This window comes from Eschrichtius robustus, chromosome 11 (genome assembly GCF_028021215.1).
Source record: "Eschrichtius robustus isolate mEscRob2 chromosome 11, mEscRob2.pri, whole genome shotgun sequence".
Lineage (NCBI taxonomy): Eukaryota > Metazoa > Chordata > Mammalia > Artiodactyla > Eschrichtiidae > Eschrichtius > Eschrichtius robustus.
The window spans coordinates 74571673-74595876 of NC_090834.1; the positions used below are offsets into that span (position 1 = coordinate 74571673).

Below are 24204 nucleotides of genomic sequence, written 5' to 3' on the forward strand. Positions count from 1 at the left end.
ACCTTCTCCATACACCACATAAATCTCTTTTTGCATTTCAGTTGCGTTTTTACCTTTCTTGAGATAATAGAGCATAATATGCTGAAAATGTTGCTTTTTTTCTTCCATCTTCAATATTAAAATGGCTACACAAAAATTCACCAATTTCGATAAGTTTTTTTTTAAATGCTCGCTGATATGACAGCTGTCACAATACAATCTAACAAAATTGTTTCACATGAAGTTAAAGACAACTAAGCGCTACTAGAGCCATTGTACGGAAAAAAACCAAATGAACTTTTTGGCCAATCCAGCATTTCAATGAAGAGTAGCCATACGTCGACTTAAAAAAATTAAATCTGAGACTCCTTTACGGATAGTTGTACCCTAGACTTTCAAAATCACAGACACTAATGGATGAATTAATTGGCTGCTTTTGCTGAGCTCATGTTAGAGAAAAATCCACTATTTGTATTACTATTAGCCCAATTAAAAATATAGTTACTCAATTTGGATGATTACAACTACTTTTTGATGACTCTAAGAAGTGTTATAAACCTTGGAAGACTCCACCTGGCCATTCACAAGAGAGGAAAAAAACTGCCTACCTGTGACTGGGTACTTTTACCACTACAATTACAACATATGCAGCTATTACACCATAGCAAAAAATAATTTATTTCAAGGCAGTAAATAATTTTACACTGTTTTTTCTTTCAGGAATGGTGATTAGATAAGAATATACTGAGATAAATATGGATCTTACACAAACATACATCCATAAGTACTTATAACCAACCTATGCAGATTTTTATCTGCATTTGCCTTAAGCATACCTGCCCATTTGCCTTCTTCCTACACATTATTTGAAAATGTAATATGAACTTATAAGCATTGTATGTCACCTTAATATTTAATTCTTTTGCCACAAGACTTGGATTGAGAGGGAGACGGCATTTATTTCTTAGAAAAAAGGACTGCACTCGTTCCATACTCCTTTGGAGGACAACCTATGAAAAGAAACCAATACTGTAAGTACATAATGAAAATGAAGACCTATTTATAAGACAACAAAAATATGATATGGACCCAATTTTTTAAATGCCCAATTGTCAAATGGTCAAAAAAGCTGTTGCTAAAGAGAGTTAATTTTTACTATAAAAATAAAAATTATAGCAAAGGCTATAAACATAGGGGGGAATTACATATGGTCATATTTAACATATTAGTTAATACTCACTAACAAACAGAAATTAAGCAATAACGAGACGCCAATTTTTATCTAACAGACAAAAAATTTAAGATAACATCCAGTGCTGGCAACAAGGTGGGAAACAGATACTTTCATAATCTACTGGTGGGGAGGGAGATGTATACTGGTAAGTTTTGTTTTGTTTTGTTATTGCAATCTAATATAAACTATTATAACTAAAAATATACATAGCTCTTGATTCAATTATTTCATCTGCAGGAATATCCTATGAAGAAATACTAGCACTAGTGGGAAGCAGCTGCATAGCACAGGGAGATCAGCACAGTGCTTGGTGACCACCTAGAGGGGTGGGATAGGGAGGGTGGGAGGGAGGCGCAAGAGGGAGGGGATATGGGGATATATGTATAGCTGACTCACTTTGTTAAACAGCAGAAACTAACACACCATTGTTAAGCAATTATACTCCAATAAAGATGTTTAAAAAAAAAGGAAAAAAAAAAGAAATACTAGCAAAGGGGCAAACACTTATATATTAAAATTCATCACAGAACTGTTTGGGAAAAGAAAAATGTATAAACAACCTACATAGAGGTAATAGTTCATAATTTATGCTAAGATACCTTGTAATACCATGTATTCATTAAGAAACATGAAGTGTAACTATATGTACTTACATGAATTCTCCAACATAAAGTAAAAAAAAAAAATCATTGCTGAAAGAAATTAAAGATCTAAATAAATGGAAAGATATCCCATGTTCATGAACTGTAAGACTTAATATTATTAAGACTACAACATTTCCCAAATCGATTTACAGATTCAACACAATCTTTATCAAAACTCCAACTGCCTTTATTGCAGAAATGGGCAGGCTGATACTAAAATTCACATAGAATTGTAAGGGACTTCCAAACAGCCAAAACAATCTTGAAAAAGTAAAAGTTGGAGGACTCAAATTCCTGATTTCAAAACCTACTACAAAGCTATAGTAATGAAAACAGTATAGCATAAGGAGGGACATATAGATCAATGGAATAGAATTCAGAGTCCAGAAATAAACCCATATAACTATGGTGAACTGATTTTCAACTAGGGTGCCAAGATCATTCAATAGGAAAGAAGAGTCTCTTCAGCAAATGGTGCAGCAACAACTGGATAACCACATGTAAAAGAATGAAGTTGGACCCTTTGCTCATAGAATATTAAAAAAAAAAAAAAAAAAACTCAAAATGGATCAAAGACTTTTTAAGAGTGAACCTATAAAACTCCGAGAAGAAAACATAGGTGTACCTCATTGTGACCTTCAATTTGACAACAAATTCTTGGACACACTAGTAAAAACACAAGCAACAACAACAAAAAAATAAGTTAGACCATAAAGTGTAAAATTTTTGTGCATCAAAGGACATTATGAAAGAAATAGAAAGATGATACACAGAATGGGAGAAAATATTTGCAAACAGTACATCTGATAGGGGTCTAGTATCTAGAATACATAAAGAACTCTAACAATTCAACAACAAAAAGACAAACCAATTAAAAAGGACTTAGAAAAGAAATTTCTCCAAAGAAGATATACAAATGACCAACAAACACATGAAAATGTGCCCCAAATCATTAGTCATTAGGGAAATGCAAATCAAAACCACCATGAGATACCACTTCACATCCACTAGGATGACCATAGTTTAAAAAAATGGAAAATAACAAATTTTGGTGGGGATATGGAGAAACTGGACTCCTCATACATTACTAGTATTATACTGGAATTATAAAATGGTGCAGCTACTTTGGGTAACAGTTTCAAAAATCATAGAATTACTATATGATACACTAATTCTACTCCTAGGTGAAGTGAAAACAGATGTTCAAACAAAAACTTATACACAAATATTTATAGCAGCACTATTCATAATGGTCAAATAATAGAAACAAGCCCAATGTCCATCAACTGATGAATGGATAAACAAAATGTGGTATTATCTATACAATGGGACATTGTTCAGCCATAAATACACATGCTAGAATATGGAAGTACCTTGAAAACATTAGGTTAAGTGAAAGAAATCAGACACAAAAGGCCACATGTTGCATGATTCCATTTATATGAAATGTCCAGAATAGGTAAGTCCATAGAGATAGAAAGCAGATTAGTTCTCAACAGGACCTGGGAGGAGAGGGGAATAAGAACTAAAGGGTTAGTGGGTGCAGGCTTGCTTTGTGATGAAAATGTTCTGGAATTAGACAGTGGTGGTGGTTGCACAACACTGTGAATGTACTATCAATAACAGCCAATGGACTGTACATCTTAAAGTGGTTAAAATAATGAAGTCTAGTTAAAAAATAACATACGTTTCTATAAAAAATTTTTAACTCTAAACATTTGTATATATACGTGTAAAGTCATATAAAATGACCAAGCAGGACATAAAACAAACTGTGAACAAGATATCTACAGGGAGAAAATGAAACTGGAAATGTCCTAATTTTTTAATCCATAAACTTATTCATTTGGACTTTTTAAACATTAGCATCAATTCATACTTCTACTACCTTTACAATTACAAAAATGTTAAAAAGCAAAATAATGAAAAAGAAACTCAAGAGAACAATTTTGATCAGACAGGAATTAATAAGCATGGAAATGAAAGGGAACTGAGTTAGGATATAAAATCTTTTCCGACAGGTTTTAAGCAACTTTTGAATTCAATCTGCCCAAAACAGCATAGGTGTGTTAGAGTTCTATTGGATGTCTATTGAAAAAGAATAACAACCGGGACTACCCTGGTGGCGCACAGTGGTTAAGACTCCAGGCTCCCAATGCAGGGGGCCTGGGTTCGATCCCTGCTCAGGGAACTAGATCCCACACCCAAGCCGCAACTAAGAGTTCGCATACCGCAACTAAGGAGCCCGTGCGCCGCAACTAAGGAGCTGGTGAGCTGCAACTAAGAAGCCAGCTGGCCATAACTAAGGAGCCCACATGCCGCAAGTAAGGAGCCCACGAGCCGCAACTAAGACCCGGCACAACCAACCAACCAACCAACCAACCAAATAAATAAATAAATAAATATTTTTTTTTAAAAAAAAAAGAATAACAACTTGTCAGCACTGTAAAGATCCTTTAACATCAAAATATTTATGTTCCCTCTATGGGTACATACCTGTCTGGCTGATCCACTAGCCTGCCTTACTTTTTCTGCTACTCCTCCTAAAAGTTGTACAAGTTTTGCCTGCTTCAGAAGTTCTTCTCTGAGTCCTTTTCCTCCTACTGAGAGGAGAGCACCCAAAACATGTTCATATCGGGCACCAAACTGTGCATCATGCAGGGCATCCTTGAGGAGCCTAATACAGCAAAATATTTATGTCAGCCACTTCTGCGAAATAGATTAATGTCTCTCAAAAATCAATTTAACAAGTTTAATTTTTGGTATCCAGGAATTAATTTTAAGCTATATAAGCAAGTAAAAACTCAGTCATTATTATAGAGCTCTAACATGCCAAATAATTTTGCAATAGAGGGTTTTGTTATTTTCTGGTTTTATTTCTAAAGACATAAAAATTTAGCTTCTTTATAATAATGACTTCAATGAAACAGCTGGTATCAACAGCAAATAGTCTGAGCATACAGTTTAGACTTTGAGTGTCATCTCTGTAAATAAGAGAGACAGAAATAAAGTACTTAAGAAAATTTAAATCTTACCAATATAAATTGTGTGCTATCTGTATATTTCCCAATGCCCTGGACAGAAGGAAGCGCACTAATGAACTGTTCAAGTAAATTTCATATTTCAAAGCCTACATGCAAAGAAAAATAAGAATCACTATCACTAGTGGTCAAACCCATACTATGTTGTTAGGATAAAATTATCAAAAGATAAACTATATAAATCAAGGATGAAAGATGATACTGATAAAAATGAAACAGATGAATTAACTTAGGTGAAATTAATGAAATCAAGCAGAAAAGTACAGACCTGGGAATAACATTCATTAGCTATGTTTAAAAGGCCAATTAAAAAAAAAATCAAAGAAAAGTTCAAGTCTGGTTTGTTCTGAGAATTAAAACCTGAGAATTAAAAATCCAGATACATATATATAGTTAGTACTCAAGCAGGGCAGCTGATAATAGTAGAAAAAAATTCACACTAAATCCAAATGCAATACACCTCAACATTCCCACACAACAAAAGTACTTTTAATCAAAACAGAAAGGGGATCCCTTAGCAAGGTCCCTACTCATACAAGCTGGGGAGAGGGTAAGGAGGGTAGGTTACCTCGTAAAAAACTCACCTGCACAAACTGTGGAAGAAGATCTGTTAGCTCATCATCACTAATAGCCTCAATCCAGGTCACAGCTAGGGACCTCACCTCCTGATCAGCAGATCTAGAAGCATACCACAAAATCAAGATTTGACAGCGATTTCTTTCTAATGAAGCTGTTTTTCCTGAAAACACAATCTCAATCTATTCCTGACAAAGAATACTCAAATAGCTATTCAAAAGCAATGTGTTTTTTCTTTTTTTCTAGGAAGAAAATCTTATTGTCCTATACACAAATCCAATTTCGTGACCGTTTAGAAACCTTATGAAAATTAATTCTGGCCTACATCATAAAAATATAACGAAGTATTCAAAATTTACAACCTCTCTAGATTAGTTTTAAATGATATGATATCCCTTTTTAATAATCTCAACACAAAAGATGTGTTTATAGAAATATGCGTTTACACATTTATACTGAATCGAATTGCTTTCATGTTAAAACAAAGGGAACTAATCCTGCAACATAATATCTTACTGGAAAAACAATAAAACAGAGCAAATAAATTCAGCCACAGTTAACTTACTTTGAATCAAGAAGCTCCAACGCAGTCAGTGGGTGCAATGGAGGCCACTGCCGAAGCAATGAGTAAGTTTTGGCAAGATTAACCCATTTCCAGTTTGGGGCACTCGCTAGCACTTTAGGAAGACAATTTGGGTGTTTGAGGCAATAATAACGTTTCTCCCACAGAAAGGCTTTATCTTCTTTAGAAAGTCTGAATATGTAACAGAATTAAATCACTTCTCAGTGATATCATAACGACAGTTATAATCTCAATGATTAAAAATACAAAGAAGAAATTTATTCCTTTTAGGACAGCCACTTCTTGGTAGAATCATTAATACTAATTTGGAATAGAAAAACGCAATGTACAGCAAACACCGCTAATTTACCCTAATTTGGGGGATGAAAAGAAATCATTCTGCCTTGATAAGAGTCTTAGTTAAGAAAAAGAAGGATAATTCAGCACAATAAAATTTATTGAGCTCTAACCAGATGCCAGGCACTAGAAATCAGAGTTGGATACGCAGAACCTACCCTAAGAGACAGCAAGGATTTCATCACTTTATAAAAGTAAAATCAAATGTCATGCCAAAAACAAATGCTATTACAAAATTTTAGAAGATGTGAATATACAGCTCATTTGAGGAATATTCAAAATAAAAAGAACTTGTCTTGGAAATTCTAATTTACTGTTAATGACAGATGTTTATGTGAATGAAATATTTCACTATTTCACTACTCATCTATCTACCCTTGTGTATATAATCCATGCATTGAATTGAAATGTATTTATCTCACATGGAATACTAAAAAAAAAATCAAGTATTGCAAAAAGGTACACAATTAAGTTTCTCCTTCCAGTTCCCCTCCCAGTGGCAACTGCCTAACCTCGTATATTCTTCCAGAGGTAGTCTATTCATATAGAAGCATACACAAAGGTGTATGTAGATTCTCTTTTTTTCCTATATGTTAATGGTAACACACTATACACACTATCCTGCCACTTATTTTCTTTATTTAATATCTTACATATTAGTACATATAGCTATAACTTCATTCTTAATAGTTACATAGTACTGTTGGATAAACGTACCGTAATTTAACCCGTTAATGAACATTCCCTATCAGTTTTACAATAACCCAAATAAACATTGCAATGAATATTCTTGTCTCCACAAGCAAATATAAAAGGGTTTTCTCTAAAATACACTATAACTAACTGGAAGTGGAATTGTTAGGTCACAGTCTATGGACACTGCGACCTTTATAGATTTTGCCAAATTGCTCTCCAAAAGCTTTGAGTTCTGCCAACAGTATAATTCCCATTTTCTGTATCCCATCAATACCTTATATAATGAGACATTTTAATTTTCAACAATCTGATGTGTGAAATGGTATCTTGTATTCATTTACAATTCCTTGATTACTGAGAGGTTGAACATCTTTTTTCAGATGTTTAAAAGGTACTGTTTTTCTTTTCCAAAGAATTACCTATTCATATTCTTGTCTACCACTGTGTTGTCTGTTTTTCTACTTATATGAAAAGGTCCTTCATATATTAAGGATATAGATTATAGTTCCCAATCTATTATTTGCCTTTTGATTATGCAAAAAAATTGACCTGTACAAATTTCTAAATTTTATGTAGTCATATAGTCTTTTTATACAATTAAAAACAGAAAAAAAAAAACCTTTCCATATCAGGAACATTGCTAAATCATGAACTAATTCAAGGCATTTAATAAACCATTAACTTGAACTTTACATTGTAAGAGATACCCAGGCAAAACAGAATCAAAGGAGTGTACCCAAGTGATGAGTCTCTGTGAAGAATATCAAGAAGTTTCCCTTTTATATCATTCTCCAATGTTTCTAAGTTGTGTTGTTGTATAATGCTTCTGTCAACTTGAGGAGTGGTATAAATGATATCAAATGTAGGAGAAGGAAAATCAACCTTAAAAATTAACAGAAGTTGATTAAATTACAGCTGAAAAGTCCACATATTTGCTACATTAACTTGTTTTTGATTTTTCTTAGCCATCAGGGTGATAACACCAAATATTAAATTAATGCTTCTGTACTTTTATTAAAAGTGATTACCATTACTGGTAATTCTCAATAGCACATGTACTACTTGGGATTGGTATAAGTGCATCTTTTACTGTTTCTCAGAAATAGGAAATGGTTTATTGACATTTAAATTAAATATAGACCCTAAGATCGAAACAAGATCAATTAGGCTTCTTTAGTAACAACCCAGATCATGGTACACATATACTTTTCATAAAGAATTCAAATTTGAACCTTTCCACGTGTCAGGAAGTATCATTACCTGTAACACTATTCTTTCCATCACATATCCTTTTTTGGGGACTGTTCCAGGAACAGGATTTGTATGTGATGAAGTCCAAAGATAGAGAAGTTTAGTTCCACATGTTAAAAACCTTCATGAATGTAAACAGAAGAATACTGTGGATTTCATTTTAAAAATTACTTCAAAACTCACAACACATGTTAATGAATTTGAAATGTTAATAATCAAATATTTATTAAGCATCCTCTATATAAAAAGAACATATGAGAAGGAGTCACTCTCCATAGTGTACTTTCACTTCAGTATTTAGGTACTGAAGTATGGGAGTTAGAACAAAAGGAGGGAAGATGAAGCAACATTATCTTGGGAGAATCGGGGCTCAGGATAGAAGACAAGATGGGTGAAGTCTCAGAGTCACCTGTCCCCAAAACAACTTCTATAAATAGGAAGGTGAAGGATAGTCTTTGAAGATCATCTACAGAGGAACACATCTCAAGATGGTGGTTTGGATTTCATAACTGCTCCTTGACTTTTACCATAAGAACAAAAACACATGCCAAGAAAACCAGTATCTACTTTGTGCCAAAGCACTAATCATTTGAGATGAGAAGTTTTATCTGTTTGTGACCAGGGGTCAGCAAATTTTTCTGTAAAGGGCCAGAGAGCAAATATTTGGGGCTTTCTGGGCTATACAATCTCTGTCAGAGACTCAACTCTGCTAGTATAGTGCCAAAGCAGCCATGAACAATACATTTCAAAAAATGTGTGCTGTGTTGTAACAAAACTGTACTTACAAAAAACAGGCAGTGGTCCGGAGTATGCTGACCCTTGCCCTAGACTACCAATTTATTGTCTACTGAAATTAAAAACATTTACCAATAAAGATATTGATATATCTTTACACAGAAGAAATTTCTGAAAAATAACATGAGACATAAAAGCAGGAAACTATAAACTTCATCAAACTTCGCTCATTTTATTCAAACAGCAAATATCCTTTCCAAAACTAGACTCCAGTCTTAATGTTTTCTCTAGCAGGTTAACAGCCTTTGAATCTTTGGCATAGGAATTCCCTGGCAGTCCAGTGGTTAGGACTCCGCGCTTCCACTGCAGGGGGCCTGGGTTCAATCTCGGGGAACTGAGATCCTGGAAAGCTGCACGAGGCGGCCAAAAAAAAAAAAAAAACAATCTTTGACACATATATTCTGTCTATTTTAGAACCACCCTCACCCTCAACTAGATTATTTGAAGGCAAATTCTGATATTATTTTATCTGCAGATACTTTTATGTATCTCTAAATGATAAACACTTTAAACATAATTGCAACAGGAACTTCCCTGGCGGCCCAGTGGCTAAGACTCCACACTCCCAATGCAGGGGGCCCGGGTTCAATCCCTGGTCAGTGAACTAGATCCCACATGCCGCAACTAAGAGTTCGCATGCTGCAACTAAAGATCCTGCATGCCTCAACTAAAAGATACTGCGTGCCGCAACTAAGACCCAGCGCAGCCAAATAAATATTTAAACATAATTACAACAAAATAATTAAAAATAATTACTCAAAGTTATTAGCTATCTAGTCAGCACTCAAATTTCTCCGATTGTCTCTAAAAAAAATTTTTTTAACAGTTGGTTTGTTTGAATAAGGATACAAGCAAGATCCAACATGTGCATTGGTTGATATGTCTTTTAAAGTATCTTTTAAATCAAGGGTCAACAAACTCCAGACTGTCACCTTGTTTTGTAAATAAACTTTTATTAAAATAAAGTCACACTCATTCATTTACATATTGCCTATCTATCACTGCTTTTGCCTTTGCTTTTACATTTGTGACAGAGACTACATGACCTACAAAGCCTCAACTACTTCTATCTGGTCCTCTTAACAGAAAGTTTGCCAACTCTTGTTTTAATCCATACATTCTTCTTTTTTATCCCCTGTTATCTGTTGAAGAATCCAGGTCTTCTGTTCTGAGAATTTTCTATATCCTGGATTTTACTGAGTGCATTCCTCTGGTGTCATTTAGCATGTCCCTTTATCTCCTATATTTTCTGTAATAGTTAGATCTAAAGGTTTGATCTGATTCAGGGTTAGTTATGTGGCAAGAATACTTAATACTTTGTAGATGGTATTGTATACCACTAGTTCCTGATGCATCAAATAAAGAAGCACACATTGGTATATCTCTCCTTCTGTGATGTGAAGAAAATCGGTTTGTTCAAGGGCTATCAGTCTAAATCATCCATTATAAAGTTCCAGAAAACTTAATCACAATGGTTTTAAACAAAGCATTAATAAATTACTGCTTAAATCAATGTCAACCAAGAATGCTTCTGACCCCAGTGGATATTTGGCAATGTCTGGAGACTTTTTTGTTGGCAACTAGGGGGTACTACTGGCATTTAGTGGGCAGCAGCCAAGGATGCTGCCAAACATCCCACAGTGTACAGGACAGTCTCCCACAGCAAAGAATTACCTGGCCCAAAATGTCAACAGTGCCAAGACTGAGATTTCCTGGCCTAAATCTACTATTTCAGTAGGGGCTGCAAAACTGTGATATTCTGTCATTCCTTCTGCATCTATTAGCTGGAATTTTTCTGTAAAAAACTTTCTCACATCAATTATTTGGTAATCCTGAGACACAACTATAAAGGAACAGCAGCTTAAATGCTTGATTCAGTTTATTTAAAAATGAGTTAAGGGGGCTTCCCTGGTGGCACAGTGGTTGGGAATCCGCCTGCCAATGCAGGGGACACGGGTTCGTGCCCCGGTCCGGGAAGATCCCACATGCCGCGGAGCGGCTAGGCCCGTGAGCCACAACTACTGAGCCTGCGCGTCTGGGGCCTATGCTCCGCAACAAGAGAGGACACGACAGTGAGAGGCCCGCGCACCGCAATGAAGAGTGGCCCCCACTCGCCGCAACTGGAGAAAGCCCTTGCACAGAAACTAAGATCCAACACAGCCAAAAATAAATAAATAAATAAATAAATTTATTTTTAAAAAAAAAAGAGTTAAGAACTCATTTATCATTGAGGTTGACTGAAATGCCTGTAAATTATTTGGCTTTCATGATAGTAACTTCATCAGGCTGTATGCAGGTTATACCTTAAACATAAATTAATTTTAAAAGAATTTCAAGACCAGGATTTCTGATCACTATACTACAGTACGTTAACAGACTAAATCATTAACACTTTCTCTATATGTATTAACATAAAATCATCTTTCCTCTTAATTTCTGAGCATTTTTTGAATGTTAAATCCTAACATTACCTAGACTGACTACACTACTTGGCAAAGTCTCAAGATTAACGGCATCAGCTCACTGTTTTAAACAGTAGAGTGCTGGATGCAACTATTTAATTGTCTAACAAAAGTCAACTGCCCTTCCCCTTACTCTTTTGAATTTTGAAAGAATGTCATTCACCCAATAAAAAACATTTATTAATAGTCAAAAACAAGTGGCAAAAAATGATAGTACTTCTCAAATGAAGTAAAGACTCCTGGTGCTTTCAAGAGCACGAAGGTTTTCAAAACTGACTCATTTATAAAAATTAATGATAATGATGTAATTACATTTAATTTTCTCACATAACTATTCCCTGACACTAATTTATCAAAGACAATTGAGGACTTCCCTGGTGGAGCAGTGGTTAAGAATCCGCCTGTCAACGCAGGGGACACAGGTTCGACCCCTGGTCTGGGAAGATCCCACATGCCACAGAGCAACTAAGGCCGTGTGCCACAACTACTGAGCCTGCGCTCTAGAGCCCGCAAGCCACAACTACTGAGCCCTCGTGCCACAACTACTGAAACCCGCGCTCCTAGAGCCCGTGCTCCGCAACAAGAGAAGCCACTGCAATGAGAAGCCCGTGCACCGTAACGAAGAGCAGCTCCCGCTCATCGCAACTAGAGAAGGCCCATGCGCAGCAACGAAGACCCAATGCAGCCATAAATAAATAAATAAATTTATAGGGGGAAAAAAAAAGACAATTGAGAACACAATTCTCCTCCTTTATGTGGCCAATATTCTGTTTTAGAGTAGTCATGGATTATATTTAGCAAAGGGTTCTAAATATACATCATTAATAGCAATTTCTTTTTTTTTAATTTTTTTATTTTTTGGCTGTGTTGGGTCTTGGTTGCAGTGTGCGGGCTTCCTCTAGTTGAGGGGAGCAGGGGCTACTCTTCATTGCGGTGCGTGGACTTCTCATTGCAGTGGCTTCTCTTGTTGTGAAACACGGGCTCTAGGTGCACGGGCTTCAGTAGTTGTGGCATGTGGGCTCAGTAGTTGTGGCTCACGGGCTCTAGAGTGCAGGCTCAGTAGTTGTGGCGCATGGGCTTAGCTGCTCCGTGGCATGTGGGATCTTCCCGGACCAGGGCTCGAACCCAGGTCCCCTGCATTGGCAGGTGGATTCTTAACCACTGCACCACCAGGGAAGTCCTAATAGCAATTTCTTCAACTGCTTTTATCTAGCCTTTGGCAGTTCAGAATTGTCAGGTGTCAAATAAAATTTGAGCCCAACAAAAGTTATAGAATAAAAAAATCTTAAACTGCCTCCTCACATATAGGGGGAGTGACTATAAGAAAAGAAAAATGCGTGAATAAATGCTATATTTAAGTACACGAGAAAAGAATATTTCAAAAACAAAACTTATGAAGTCAGTGTTTCAAACACCACATGATTTTTAAAATGATTACTGGAAATTCAAACTGTGTTTGTCATTTAAGAGGAAAAAGGAAGTAGAACTAGATTAGCAGAATTTTTTAACTCTTATTTTTTAATTGTTTTATTGTAGGTTAAATAGATCAGTTATTACGTCATTTCCCCAAAACTGTCCCATGGGACACAATATTTTAAAAGATGTATTCTAGAACAAAAAAAGTACCATGGTATCAAATATGTCTGAGAATGGTAGTATAGGATAATGTTAAGAACACGACCCTGGGGCCAAACTGCCTATATTCAAATCCCACTTCTGCCACTTACTAGCTAAGTGCCCAAGGGCAAGGCACTTTGATTCTCCCCTCTGTAAAAAGGGATAATAATAATACTTCCCTTCATAGGGTTGTTGTGAGGTATATAATGCTATGTATACAGCACTCAGACTAATACCCAGCATACAGTAAATGCTATGTATTTGTAATTACAGTAATATTATTATTAAACACAGTAGGCTTCTTGACTGCAGAACTTTAGAGACACTTTAATATGCTAATGTCCATTATCACGCTCCAAAATGTTATCACATGCTATATCAAACATTCCAAACTTATTCAATTAAATTTTTTTTTCATTTAGGAAAATGCTTGATGGTCTCATGGAACATATTATTACTTAAAACATAATCAAAATAGTCAGCTGAAAGGCCAGCTACATTATCGCAATGGCTATTAGTAGACACAAAGCTCAAAAGGAATTCCTTTAACCCTAAGGATCAATAAATTTTGCATACATGTGGGACTTCTGAAGATTAAAGGCCAGGAGTCCATAGCAGTAAGGGTAGATCAGTCAGGTAAAGGGAATAATATGCAGTTGTAGACTCTCTTAAACTGGAGAAGGATGGGGAAGAGATGTGAAGAGGGAAAGTGGAGTTTTTGGGTTTTTTTAAATATATCAAAGGAACTTGTAAGACCACGAGTATTATGTCATAACATAATGCTTTCCATAAATTACAATTAAAGAATGAATAGGCTGCTGCTTTTCTTCTGGAATAGTGAGTGGCAAACAATCCTTTGAATACCCATATAGATATGTTCAAACTATAGCAGTACAACTTTGGTTTCCTCTGTGTATCTGAAATGACCTCCTTTAATCACATCGGAAAAAATGAGGCAACTCATTACCTCATCACGTACGTCACTGTTCCCCACTCCACTCTCTAGCCAATTCTGATGCTCCAGGTGTGTCCACAGTAACTCACCATTACAACTCAGTAACACTTACCGTTTAAAGTCAAAAAGAGGTAAAGAAACTTTGCCCAAAGCTTCTGGCCCCTTTCTCTGCTTATTAGAATCAGGGGAACTTCCACTGCTCTGATTTAAAATTCCAAAAAGAGTAAGGTGAAGAAGTGATTCTAATGGCAATTGTGATATCTGGATGGGAAAAATGATTCTATGGGGGGAAAATGTATTAATAGAAAAAACAAATTAGATTGAATATGAAGTTTAACCCTTTAACAAAACTGACAATCTTAGGTATTTTATTTGACTCATCAAATAATCTTTAATCCTGAGTAACCTTTACTTAAGCAGTAAGCTTCGTTAACAAATACTATAAAAATCTTAAATAAATTTCATTAAAATTTCCAACACATAACATTCCTCTCTTCAAAAATTTGTTAATGCTTTTACTTAAGACTGGCAATGTCAATTTCTAGGCAAAATAATAATCATTTTTATTTCCTTTAGGAAAAGCTAGATGAATGTTTGAGTATTTCTGATTCGAGATTTATGTGTGCACATACATACACAGACAGACATATATGTTTACCAGTGTTTTGTTTTTGTTTTTTTAAAAATCTGAAAGGACACATAAGTCCAACAGTGGTCACTCTGAGGAGCGATGAGATGGTTAAGTGTTAAAAATAAAGTGACACTTTTCACCCCACATGCATTTTTGTATTATTTGATTGCTTTGACAGACATGTGCTATTTTTATAATTAAAAAAATATAAGAAAAATAGGAAACCATTAAAATAAATGCAGAATAAAAAGTAAAAAGTTCTGCAATTGCCTACTTGTCTAAATAATGAAAGCATTCCCTTAGTTTGAAGACAATATTTAAAAAATATTAACAGTGTAAAATATCATCTTGTACATGGATTTAAGATAATTTTTAAAATCTGTTAACCAAGAACTAGGCTTCCTATATACAGTGTTACAGAATAAATACTGAACTAAAGCAATATTATAAAAAAACATCTTTGTAGAATTATACGTAACTTTAACTTGACAAAGGCTAGGAAGAATTGATGGCACGTTCTGCAATTTAACAATATGAAGATTTAAAAGAATATTTCAGATTTTTAAATGAGAATTTCAGTCCATTCTATAGAATTGTATCTAGAAGAGACTTTAAGATATCAGTAAGAATTTAATGAATTTTAATGGAACTTATAATTAAAAATGAAAGCTGTATGCATAAATGGAAAAAAGTAAAGAACAGGGCATACTGAAAGAATAAAAAGCCAGAAATTTCACTTACAGTTCATCCCATTTAATAAGATAGAAGAAATTCTTATAAGTGCCAACCTTCTTTGATTGAATAGGTTTAAAAAGATCCTTTCCATTGTAAGTCAGGGAACATATCAAGAAGTATTTTTCATAACTGAGAAAAGAAAAGAGATTAATTTAATTTTTATTTGATAATACAAATTAGTTAACTAATCAAATATGTATCATTAGCCATTCTTACCTAAAAGTGACTATTATCTGAAATAATTTGGTTACCATTCACTTGAATTTATGGAAAAACATCTAAAATTTAACTATTGCAAATCCTACAAAAATAGAGGCATAGCAAAGGGAATACCGAAGGGAACATACATCGCTAGGTGCCAGTCTAAAGGAGCCATATTGATACCAGCTGGAGAATTTATCTCAATTTTGTGCTCAGTTAGTTACTAGCTTTAGATTTTAGTTAAATGACACTGAATAATTCTTCATTTCTAGGTAAATTCTAGGAAGTAATAGTACAAACATTTATCTCCCCTAGGTGCTATTTTCCTTTGCTAAGCCACTGAAATAGAGTCAGTTTAGCATATTAATGGTGCATGGGCCTGACTTGCACTGAGCCAGTCTTCCTAATCTATTAGGAGGCTTCCATCCATGGGGACAGATGCAATTGTATTCTTTCACTAGACAGCAATGATTTAGCCCCTAACTGCTACAAGTACAGAGCGGGGTAATACAGTCAGGCAATCTTGTAGGGCAGGAGTTTCAGGTTCAATAAAACTGTATTCTACTAGTACTCTAACTTACTGCTAGGCTTACCCATTAACCATTTTGTTCATACAATCTGTTAATCATTCTAAATATATTTCAAATCTAATCTCACTGGTTCACATAGCTAACTACTAAATTGCTTTTCTCAACCTTCTTTTTTTTTTGGCCACGCAGCTCAGCTTGCATGATCTTAGTTCCCCAACAACATAGGAACTGAACCCATGCCGTGGGCAGTGCAAGCAGGGAATCCTAACCACTGGAACCACCAGGGAATTCCCTCAACCTCTTTTTAAATCAGCGTTGTATTGGGAGTTCCCTGGTGGGCTAGTGGTTAGGATTCCAAGCTTTCATTGCTGTGGCCCAGGTTCAATCCCTGGTGAGGGAACTGAGATCTCGCAAGCTGTGCGGCGTGGCCAAAAAAATTTAAAAAAATAAAAATCAGCATTGTATTAACTTTCTTTCCATCTTAATTATCACTGCATTGTTTTCTACTGAGTATTTGTTCTCCTCATTAGTGTCCCTAAATTTATTTGTGTGTATACATGTTTTTGTATGGAGGATGTGGAGGGTATTATCCCTGTAACTATTTAAAAGAATGAAATACCTTTAGATACCAATAGTACCCATTTAAATGCAAGTTCCAAGAGGGCAAAGATTTTTTGCTGCCTTGTTTACTGCTGAATCCCTAGTACTAAGAACACTGCCCACAGATGGTGCTCAGTAAATATTTACTGAATGAATTAATATACCACTTTCAAGTCATTATATTATATATTATCTAATGCTCAGTTTATGTTTTAAAGCAGAATTTATGTTTGGTATCTATAACTAGGCTTTATTTTATAGCTATTATATATATATATATATATATATATATAGCTATTATAAAACAATTTCATTAAAAATATTCAATTTGGGCTTTTCAGTTTATACTAGTCTTTTCCAAATAAGTTGAAGGTGGCAAACTTTTTGGCACTGACAAAAAAATCAAAAAGGAAAAACCCATATTAAAAATTCAATAGAAGAAATATGCTCTTGCATACTTCAAAGTCTAGCAGAGAGTAAATTGTAAACTACTAAAGAGGGGACAAAAATGTGCTATAGTCCCATTACCCTGGTTCTAAAGGAAAGGCAGAAATAGCAGTCATAAATTGACTAATTTATTAACTAGCATTTGCCCTTGTAAGTTTAAACATATTTTCCTGCCTTTTCTGTATGTAGTGGGGGTGATATTTTTTATTGGAATAGCATCAAACATCTCTGTAATTTTTAGGAAAACCACAAAGGTATCTGGTGGATCACGTATCATCCATTTAAATGCCAAGGTAACAGTGGATGCTGACATTTTTCAAGATTAGATTAGCTTCTAGGTAAAGCTATACATATCTTCTTTTAAATAGTTACTTACTTTGATACCCAGTTACTCGAAATTCCATGTGCAGCAAAAATTGTAAACTGGAGCTGTTCCGTTGTGGTCCATGCTTCCTTGATGTTCTTGTTACTGTGGGCACAGTCTACAGAACCCCTACCAGAATTTGCATGGAGTCTGAGAAGATCATAAATTGCTGCAGTTAACTGGTCCACGCTTACTTGAACAGCATTTTCAGGATTCAGTGAACCTAGGTTTAAAGAAATTGTTAATATAATTCTCTGAAAAAGCAACAATTACTCCTAAAATTTAAGGAACTTCAATACATACCTCTAGTTGAACTCTTGCTAGTGTCTCCTCCTCCAGACAGTGAAGTCACCTGCTTACATACATACAAATCAGTGAGAAAATCGCGCATGATGTAATATAAAATGTTTACCTTTTATTTCAAGACATTTATTAAATTCTATATCAAAGAAATCCTTCATAGGAGAAACTTCCCAAGTATCTGCAGAATAACACAATAGAAAAAGACTGCAAAAAGAAAATGAATATCCCAAACCAAATAAAGAGATGATTTTTAATATGAAGAAAATGCATTTCCATTACTTGCTCTACTATTAGCATGATAAGCATATCCTTAAAGAAACTAAACTCTACTTATTACCATTTAGTGTCTCAAAAAAAGCTCCTATAATTATTTGAATTGAGCTCTCCTTCTACTCTCTGCTCCTTTATCCAGCAAATGAATATAATGAATAGAGGCCTCAGACAACATTAGGACCATGGCAGTTTATCACCTCCAAGTGATTTCAGACATATTTTTTAATTTATAAAAACAAGCACATAATAAGAAAGGAAAAAACAAACAAACAAACAAAACACGAGAGACCCAAATTTCTATATACCATAAGAATAGGCTCTCTGTGAGAATGAATGGATTAAGCTAGCTCCTAAACATTTGTTGAGGAACATGCCATCAATATAACTTTTCCTTTCTTTAAATTTATCATGTCTTGTGATCCTTCTCTCATCCTTCCAATCAAAGCTAGGAACATCCCTCTGAAAATAGTTAATTAAATCCCCGTGGAAACATCATGGGGAGAACTTTTACTAAATGCAACAGTATGATGTCAAGTGAGGGCTCCTAACCTGGTTGTCTCTGAGGCAATTTAAGTCACTATTACTGAGGCTCCTGGGTCTTTCCAATAGGAAGCAGGTATAGTCCAAAGTAGAACTTCCCCGTTGACAATCATGAACACTTCCACCCAGAGGGAGGGAAATGTTAGCTATTACTATCCAGGTCCTTCAAGCGTAGTATTACCTTAAAACCCCAAACCAACTCATTTTTGCCAGAGTTCCTCCTCTACACACAAAAAGTTAAGTTGGGCATCCACCTATTCAGTGTCAGCTCTCACAAAGTTCTTCAAGGCAGTCCATCTCCTCTTAGGAATTCCCCACCTTCCCAAGTAAGTGACCAAATCAGCTCAAAAGTAAAAGCCAAAGTTAAAACGGTAACACTTGGGCTTCCCTGATGGCGCAGTGGTTAAGAATCCGCCTGCCAATGCAGGAGACACGGGTTCGAGCCCTGGTCTGGGAAGATCCCACATGCTGCGGAGCAACTACTGAGCCTGCCCTCTAGAGCCCACGAGCCACAACTACTGAAGCCTGCGCGCCTAGAGCACGTGCTCCGCAACAAAAGAAGCCACCACAATGGGAAGCCTGTGCACCACAACGAAGAGTAGCCCCCGCTCGCCACAACTAGAGAAAGCCCACGCACAGCAAGGAAGACCCAACGCAGCCAATACATACATACATACATATATACATAAATAAATAAAATTTATTTTAAAACAAAACAAAACAAAAAAAAAAACGGTAACACTTTGTCTAGCAGTAGCAAAAATCTCCCAGTTTAAGTGACAGATGCTCACTTAAGTACATATTTGTGCGTGATAAAATGCTAATTACTAAAAAATACTCACTTCAGCACTTTTACTCCTTGGAAGATTAACTGCTCTCTTCAGCTTCTTTACCGATTCTGTAATGGCAAGAGTCTCCACACCATCTAAAGCACTGCAGATTTTTCTTACAGCTTTAATTACTTGATCTACCACTCTATGCTGGTTCTTTAAAAATAAAAAGTAAAATAAACATAAGCATGTGAAATTTAAAGGATCTATTTCAGAGATGAAGTAAAAAACCAGACATTTTAGATGTGCCTAAGAACAGATATCCTTTACTCTTTTGTGATGAAAAAGAAAAGAAACTAGATAGCTTTTCAATTACATAATTTACTTTGAAATAGGAAAAAAGCAGGCCTGGTTAATTTTCACTTTGCCTGTACAATTATTCATACGCAAATGCCTTTAATTTCTTATTAGAATCAGAAGCAAAAGCAATAAATCACTAACAAATTATGAAATCACTTAAAAAAGCTAGAGTTCTTTTAAATTTTCATTTGGGAACAATTTCCACATTAAAAACATCAACACTTCTCGCTCTCCTGCAAAAATTTGGTATCAAAAACCAGGTTGTTCAGATGCTGGTCACAAATTAATAACACTGGGCAACAGTTACTAAAAGTGAGTCAACTTTTCAGCATCATTTGCATCTATACAACCATCACTTTCTAAGTCTTGTCTGATGAAAAACTTCCTTGAGGACAATCCCTCCTTACTATTCAACCACAGCTCATTTCACCATGATTCATAAGTATACATGTACAAATATATTATAAAATAATTTACCTGATGAGGATGATTCAAAAATCCTTCTCCACTCCCCCGTCATCATTTTAAAGTACATATCTCATTAAGAAACAAAAACATTCTTATATAATGAATTAATTCATCAAATATTTACACCAAACTTAAATGCCAAGTACTGTTAGAATGGGCTGAAACTCAGTACTGTACCATCCCTTAAACATTTAAAATTTTCCACCTGTGAGGCTTGGCTACCATAAACCAAATGTTCTCTTCATCTTCACGCGTAAATGAAACCACCTCATTTTCTCAAATACCCAATTACCTCGCAGTCCTCAGATCCCGAAGGTCCCAATTTTTGCTTACTTGACTTGTATTTCTTATTTTTGCTCTTCCACCTTCATGCAAAAACCTTTCTAGTTTAGAGGCTCATGCCATTCTCCTATACTATTCTCCATCATTTTTTATGTGCCAGTTATCAATTTATTGTCTATCAGTTCCTAATCCACCCTTCTTTGCTCTACTTTGTGATACTAGAACTTGACCTTACAAACATTTCTCCTTTGCCAGCTAGCACAATGTTAGGTTTTGTCAATAGAGGGCACTGAAAGGACACTCAAAGGCAATAACAGCAGGAAGGTACTTCTCATCAGGGTTCCAGTCCTCTATTTTTAAATTCAGTATGGAAGCCCAGTGGTCCTCAACAACCCGCTCCAGCTGTACCCTCAAGCCATGCTACTCCAATCTCACAGCTCTACCAAATTTCTTTGCCATAGGCAACCTGTGTGCTCCTGTGATAGCCATACCCTCTTCAAAGAGGCCAAATATCAGCCTGGGGCTGAGGGAGAGGCTCTATCGTAAGTCCTCAAAGTTCCTTCACTATCCACACTGCTCCTCAACATAGAATTGATAATTGCGCTTCTTTGCACCTGTTACTTCTGGACCCCTTAGAGCAAGGCTGGCACTTTTTTAAGGCCTGACAGCAAATGTTTTAGGCTTTGTGGGTCAAACAGTGTGTCACAATTCAACTCTGCATGAAAACAGACACAGATAACATAAATGAATGAGTAAGGCTGTGTTCCAATAAGACTTTATTTACAAAAACGGGCCAGATTTGTCATGTGAGCCATAATGTGCCAACTCCTGCTTTAGTCCTATTTTACCCCTTATAGTAATTAATTACCTTTTACTAATTAACAATTCTTTAAATTTCCCTGTTCAAAAAACTACTATAGTTTCTGTTGCCTGACTTGGCCCCTGACTGACTGATCTGCCTTGCCACTGACATGTGGTCACTTCCCCTACTACATGCCTTAGTTTTGCTCTGGACGTTTATCTCTATATTCTATAAGAAGCCTCAGTTACATAAATGTCCATGTGGGGCTTCCCTGGTGGTGCAGTGGTTGGGAGTCCGCCTGCCAATGCAGGGGACACGGGTTCGGGCCCTGGTCTGGGAAGATCCCACATGCCATGGAGCAACTAAGCCGTGAGCCACAACTACTGAGCCCTCGTGCCACAACTACTGAAGCCCGTGCTCTGCAACAGGAGAGGCCACCGCCGTGAGAGGCCTGTGCACGGCAACGAAGAGTGGCCCCCCACTCGCCACAACTAGAGAGGGCCCATGCGCAGCAATGAAGACCCAACACAGCCAAAAAAAAATGTCCATGTGGAAAATTCACAGCATCTTCAACCCCATAATTGTACCCTATCAGAATCTTAACCACAATATCATATTCTGATCACAATCTCCTTTGCTTCCAGCCCTCACACCCTCATTCTGACCAAACCTGTTCTCTGAGCTCAGAGACTTCTCTGCTTCTTCTACCAGGCAGCTAGTTCTTCTAAAGAAAATCTCACAACCATAAAGATCCAACAGTCTCCAATTTCAGCAGGCATCTGCGTGCCATTTAACATTCCTTTTACAAGCCCTTGGTCAGCTCTTTCCCATTCCCCTTAGAAGATGAAGCCAACCATTATTCCTTGCCTCAAAACCCCTACTGCCACCCTAACTTCATTTTAGTGAAATAAATTAACATCTTATCCCTAGAAAACTAAGACCAGGAGGAATCAAAACTTTGCAACTTCCTGACCTCTCCCATAAACCTACGTAAGAGAAATCAAGACCTACATCCACACAAAGACTTATACATGAATGTTTATAGCAGCATTATTCATAATAATCAAAAACTACAAACATTCAAAATGTCAGTTATTGGGTAACTGGATAAATAAAATGTGGTATATCCATACAATGGAAGTATTCAGCAATAAAAAAAAAAAATTGTGGATACATAGTACATGGACAGAGCTTAAGAACAGTGTGGTATGTAAAAGAAATCACATGTAAAAGATTACATAAGGTATGATTCCATTTACAGGAAATCTCCATTAAAGGCAAATCTACTGAGACAGGAACCAGATCAGTAGTGGTTTGGGGCTGAGGATGGGAATGCGGAATGACTGAAAAGTAGTACACGGAAACTTTTGGGTGTGATGAAAATATCCTAAAAGTGGACTGTAGTGACAATTATACAACTCTATGCATTTGCTAAAAGAACCATTGAATTGTACACATCCAATGGGTAAATTTTATAGTATATAAATTATACCTCAATGAAGCTATGCAAAATATGGGGAATAAATATGATAGAGAGTCACTACTATTTCTGATAAGATGGTCAGTGAAGAGCTCTCTGATTAGACAACATTTGAGCACAGACGTTAATAAACTGAAAGGGTAAGTCATGCAAGTATCTGGGGAAAGAGCATTTAAAGAAGGGATAAGCACAAGGGTTCCAGCTGGGGAGCATACCTGCAGATCAGCTAGAACAAAGGAAGAAAGGGGTAGGAAGCCAGATCAGAGAGGTAGTGGGTCAGAATGTGTAGGGCCTTGAAGCAACAATTAGGGATTTGAATTTTACTGACTGAGATGGTAAACAGGATTTTGAACAAAAGAGTGGCATGATTTAATATTTTTAAGGGTTTATAAATTTTATTAATCTTTTCAAAGAACCATCTTTTGGCTTTGATTTTCTCTTATTTTACATTTGCTTTCTGTGATTATATTCATTTTTTTAAATAATTTTTTTATTTTGGAACAATTTTAGATTTACAGAAAAGTTGCAAGAGTAGTAAAGAGAGTTCTCATTCAACATTAAAGGAAACCGGGTTAAGTAACTTCTTACCTAACCATGTTAAATTTGTCAAAACTAAGACATTAACACTCATTAAATTACTATTACCTAAACTGCAGGCTTTCTTCAGATTTCACCAGTTTTTCCACTAATGTATTTTTCCTCTTCTAAGATACAATCCAGGATACCACATTGCATTTAGTGATTTATTTTTAAAAGATAATTTTGGTTGCCTATTGAAGACAGGCTATAGAAGGACAGGTTGAAGCTGGAAGACCAGTAAGGAACTGCTGTTAACTCTATAGCTGACTAGGAGTATAGTTTTGGTAGTGATGAAGGGTGGTCACATTCTGAATGTATTTTCGAGGCAGAGCTGACAGGAATGAGACTGCATATGGGATGTGAAATATCTTTTTCTTGAGAAATAAAATATGACTACAAGGTTTTAGCCTGAGCAAATGGAAGGACAGAGTTGCCATTTATTAAGAAGGGGAAGACTGATGAATAGATATGAAGGGTAGCATAAAAATTCAGTTTCATATATCTTAAATTTGAGATGTCAGACATTCATATAAAAATGTCAAGTAATAGACATTTGAATCTGAAGTGATGATCAACATATGTAGGGTATTTAAGGACATGAGATTAAACGAGATCACCTACGATGTGAATACAGAGAGAAGAAAAGAGGTCCTAGAACTGAGCACCCTGG

At 35.8% G+C, this 24204-nt stretch overlaps 1 protein-coding gene across 1 annotated transcript in view; it reads right to left on the reverse strand.

Moving 5' to 3' along the window:
- PIK3C2A (phosphatidylinositol-4-phosphate 3-kinase catalytic subunit type 2 alpha) overlaps positions 1-24204 on the reverse strand; it is a 102713-nt gene that overhangs the window by 19628 nt on the left and 58881 nt on the right. Inside the window, exons 9-20 of the mRNA XM_068554606.1 lie at positions 19636-19779; positions 17981-18029; positions 17690-17900; positions 15542-15664; positions 14282-14449; positions 8350-8461; positions 7826-7971; positions 6040-6228; positions 5483-5576; positions 4893-4987; positions 4354-4534; positions 885-989 (exon numbers count right to left, since the gene is read on the reverse strand). Of these exons, the coding sequence (XP_068410707.1) occupies positions 885-989; positions 4354-4534; positions 4893-4987; positions 5483-5576; positions 6040-6228; positions 7826-7971; positions 8350-8461; positions 14282-14449; positions 15542-15664; positions 17690-17900; positions 17981-18029; positions 19636-19779 (1617 nt within the window). The remainder of the gene's footprint in view (positions 1-884; positions 990-4353; positions 4535-4892; positions 4988-5482; positions 5577-6039; positions 6229-7825; positions 7972-8349; positions 8462-14281; positions 14450-15541; positions 15665-17689; positions 17901-17980; positions 18030-19635; positions 19780-24204) is intronic.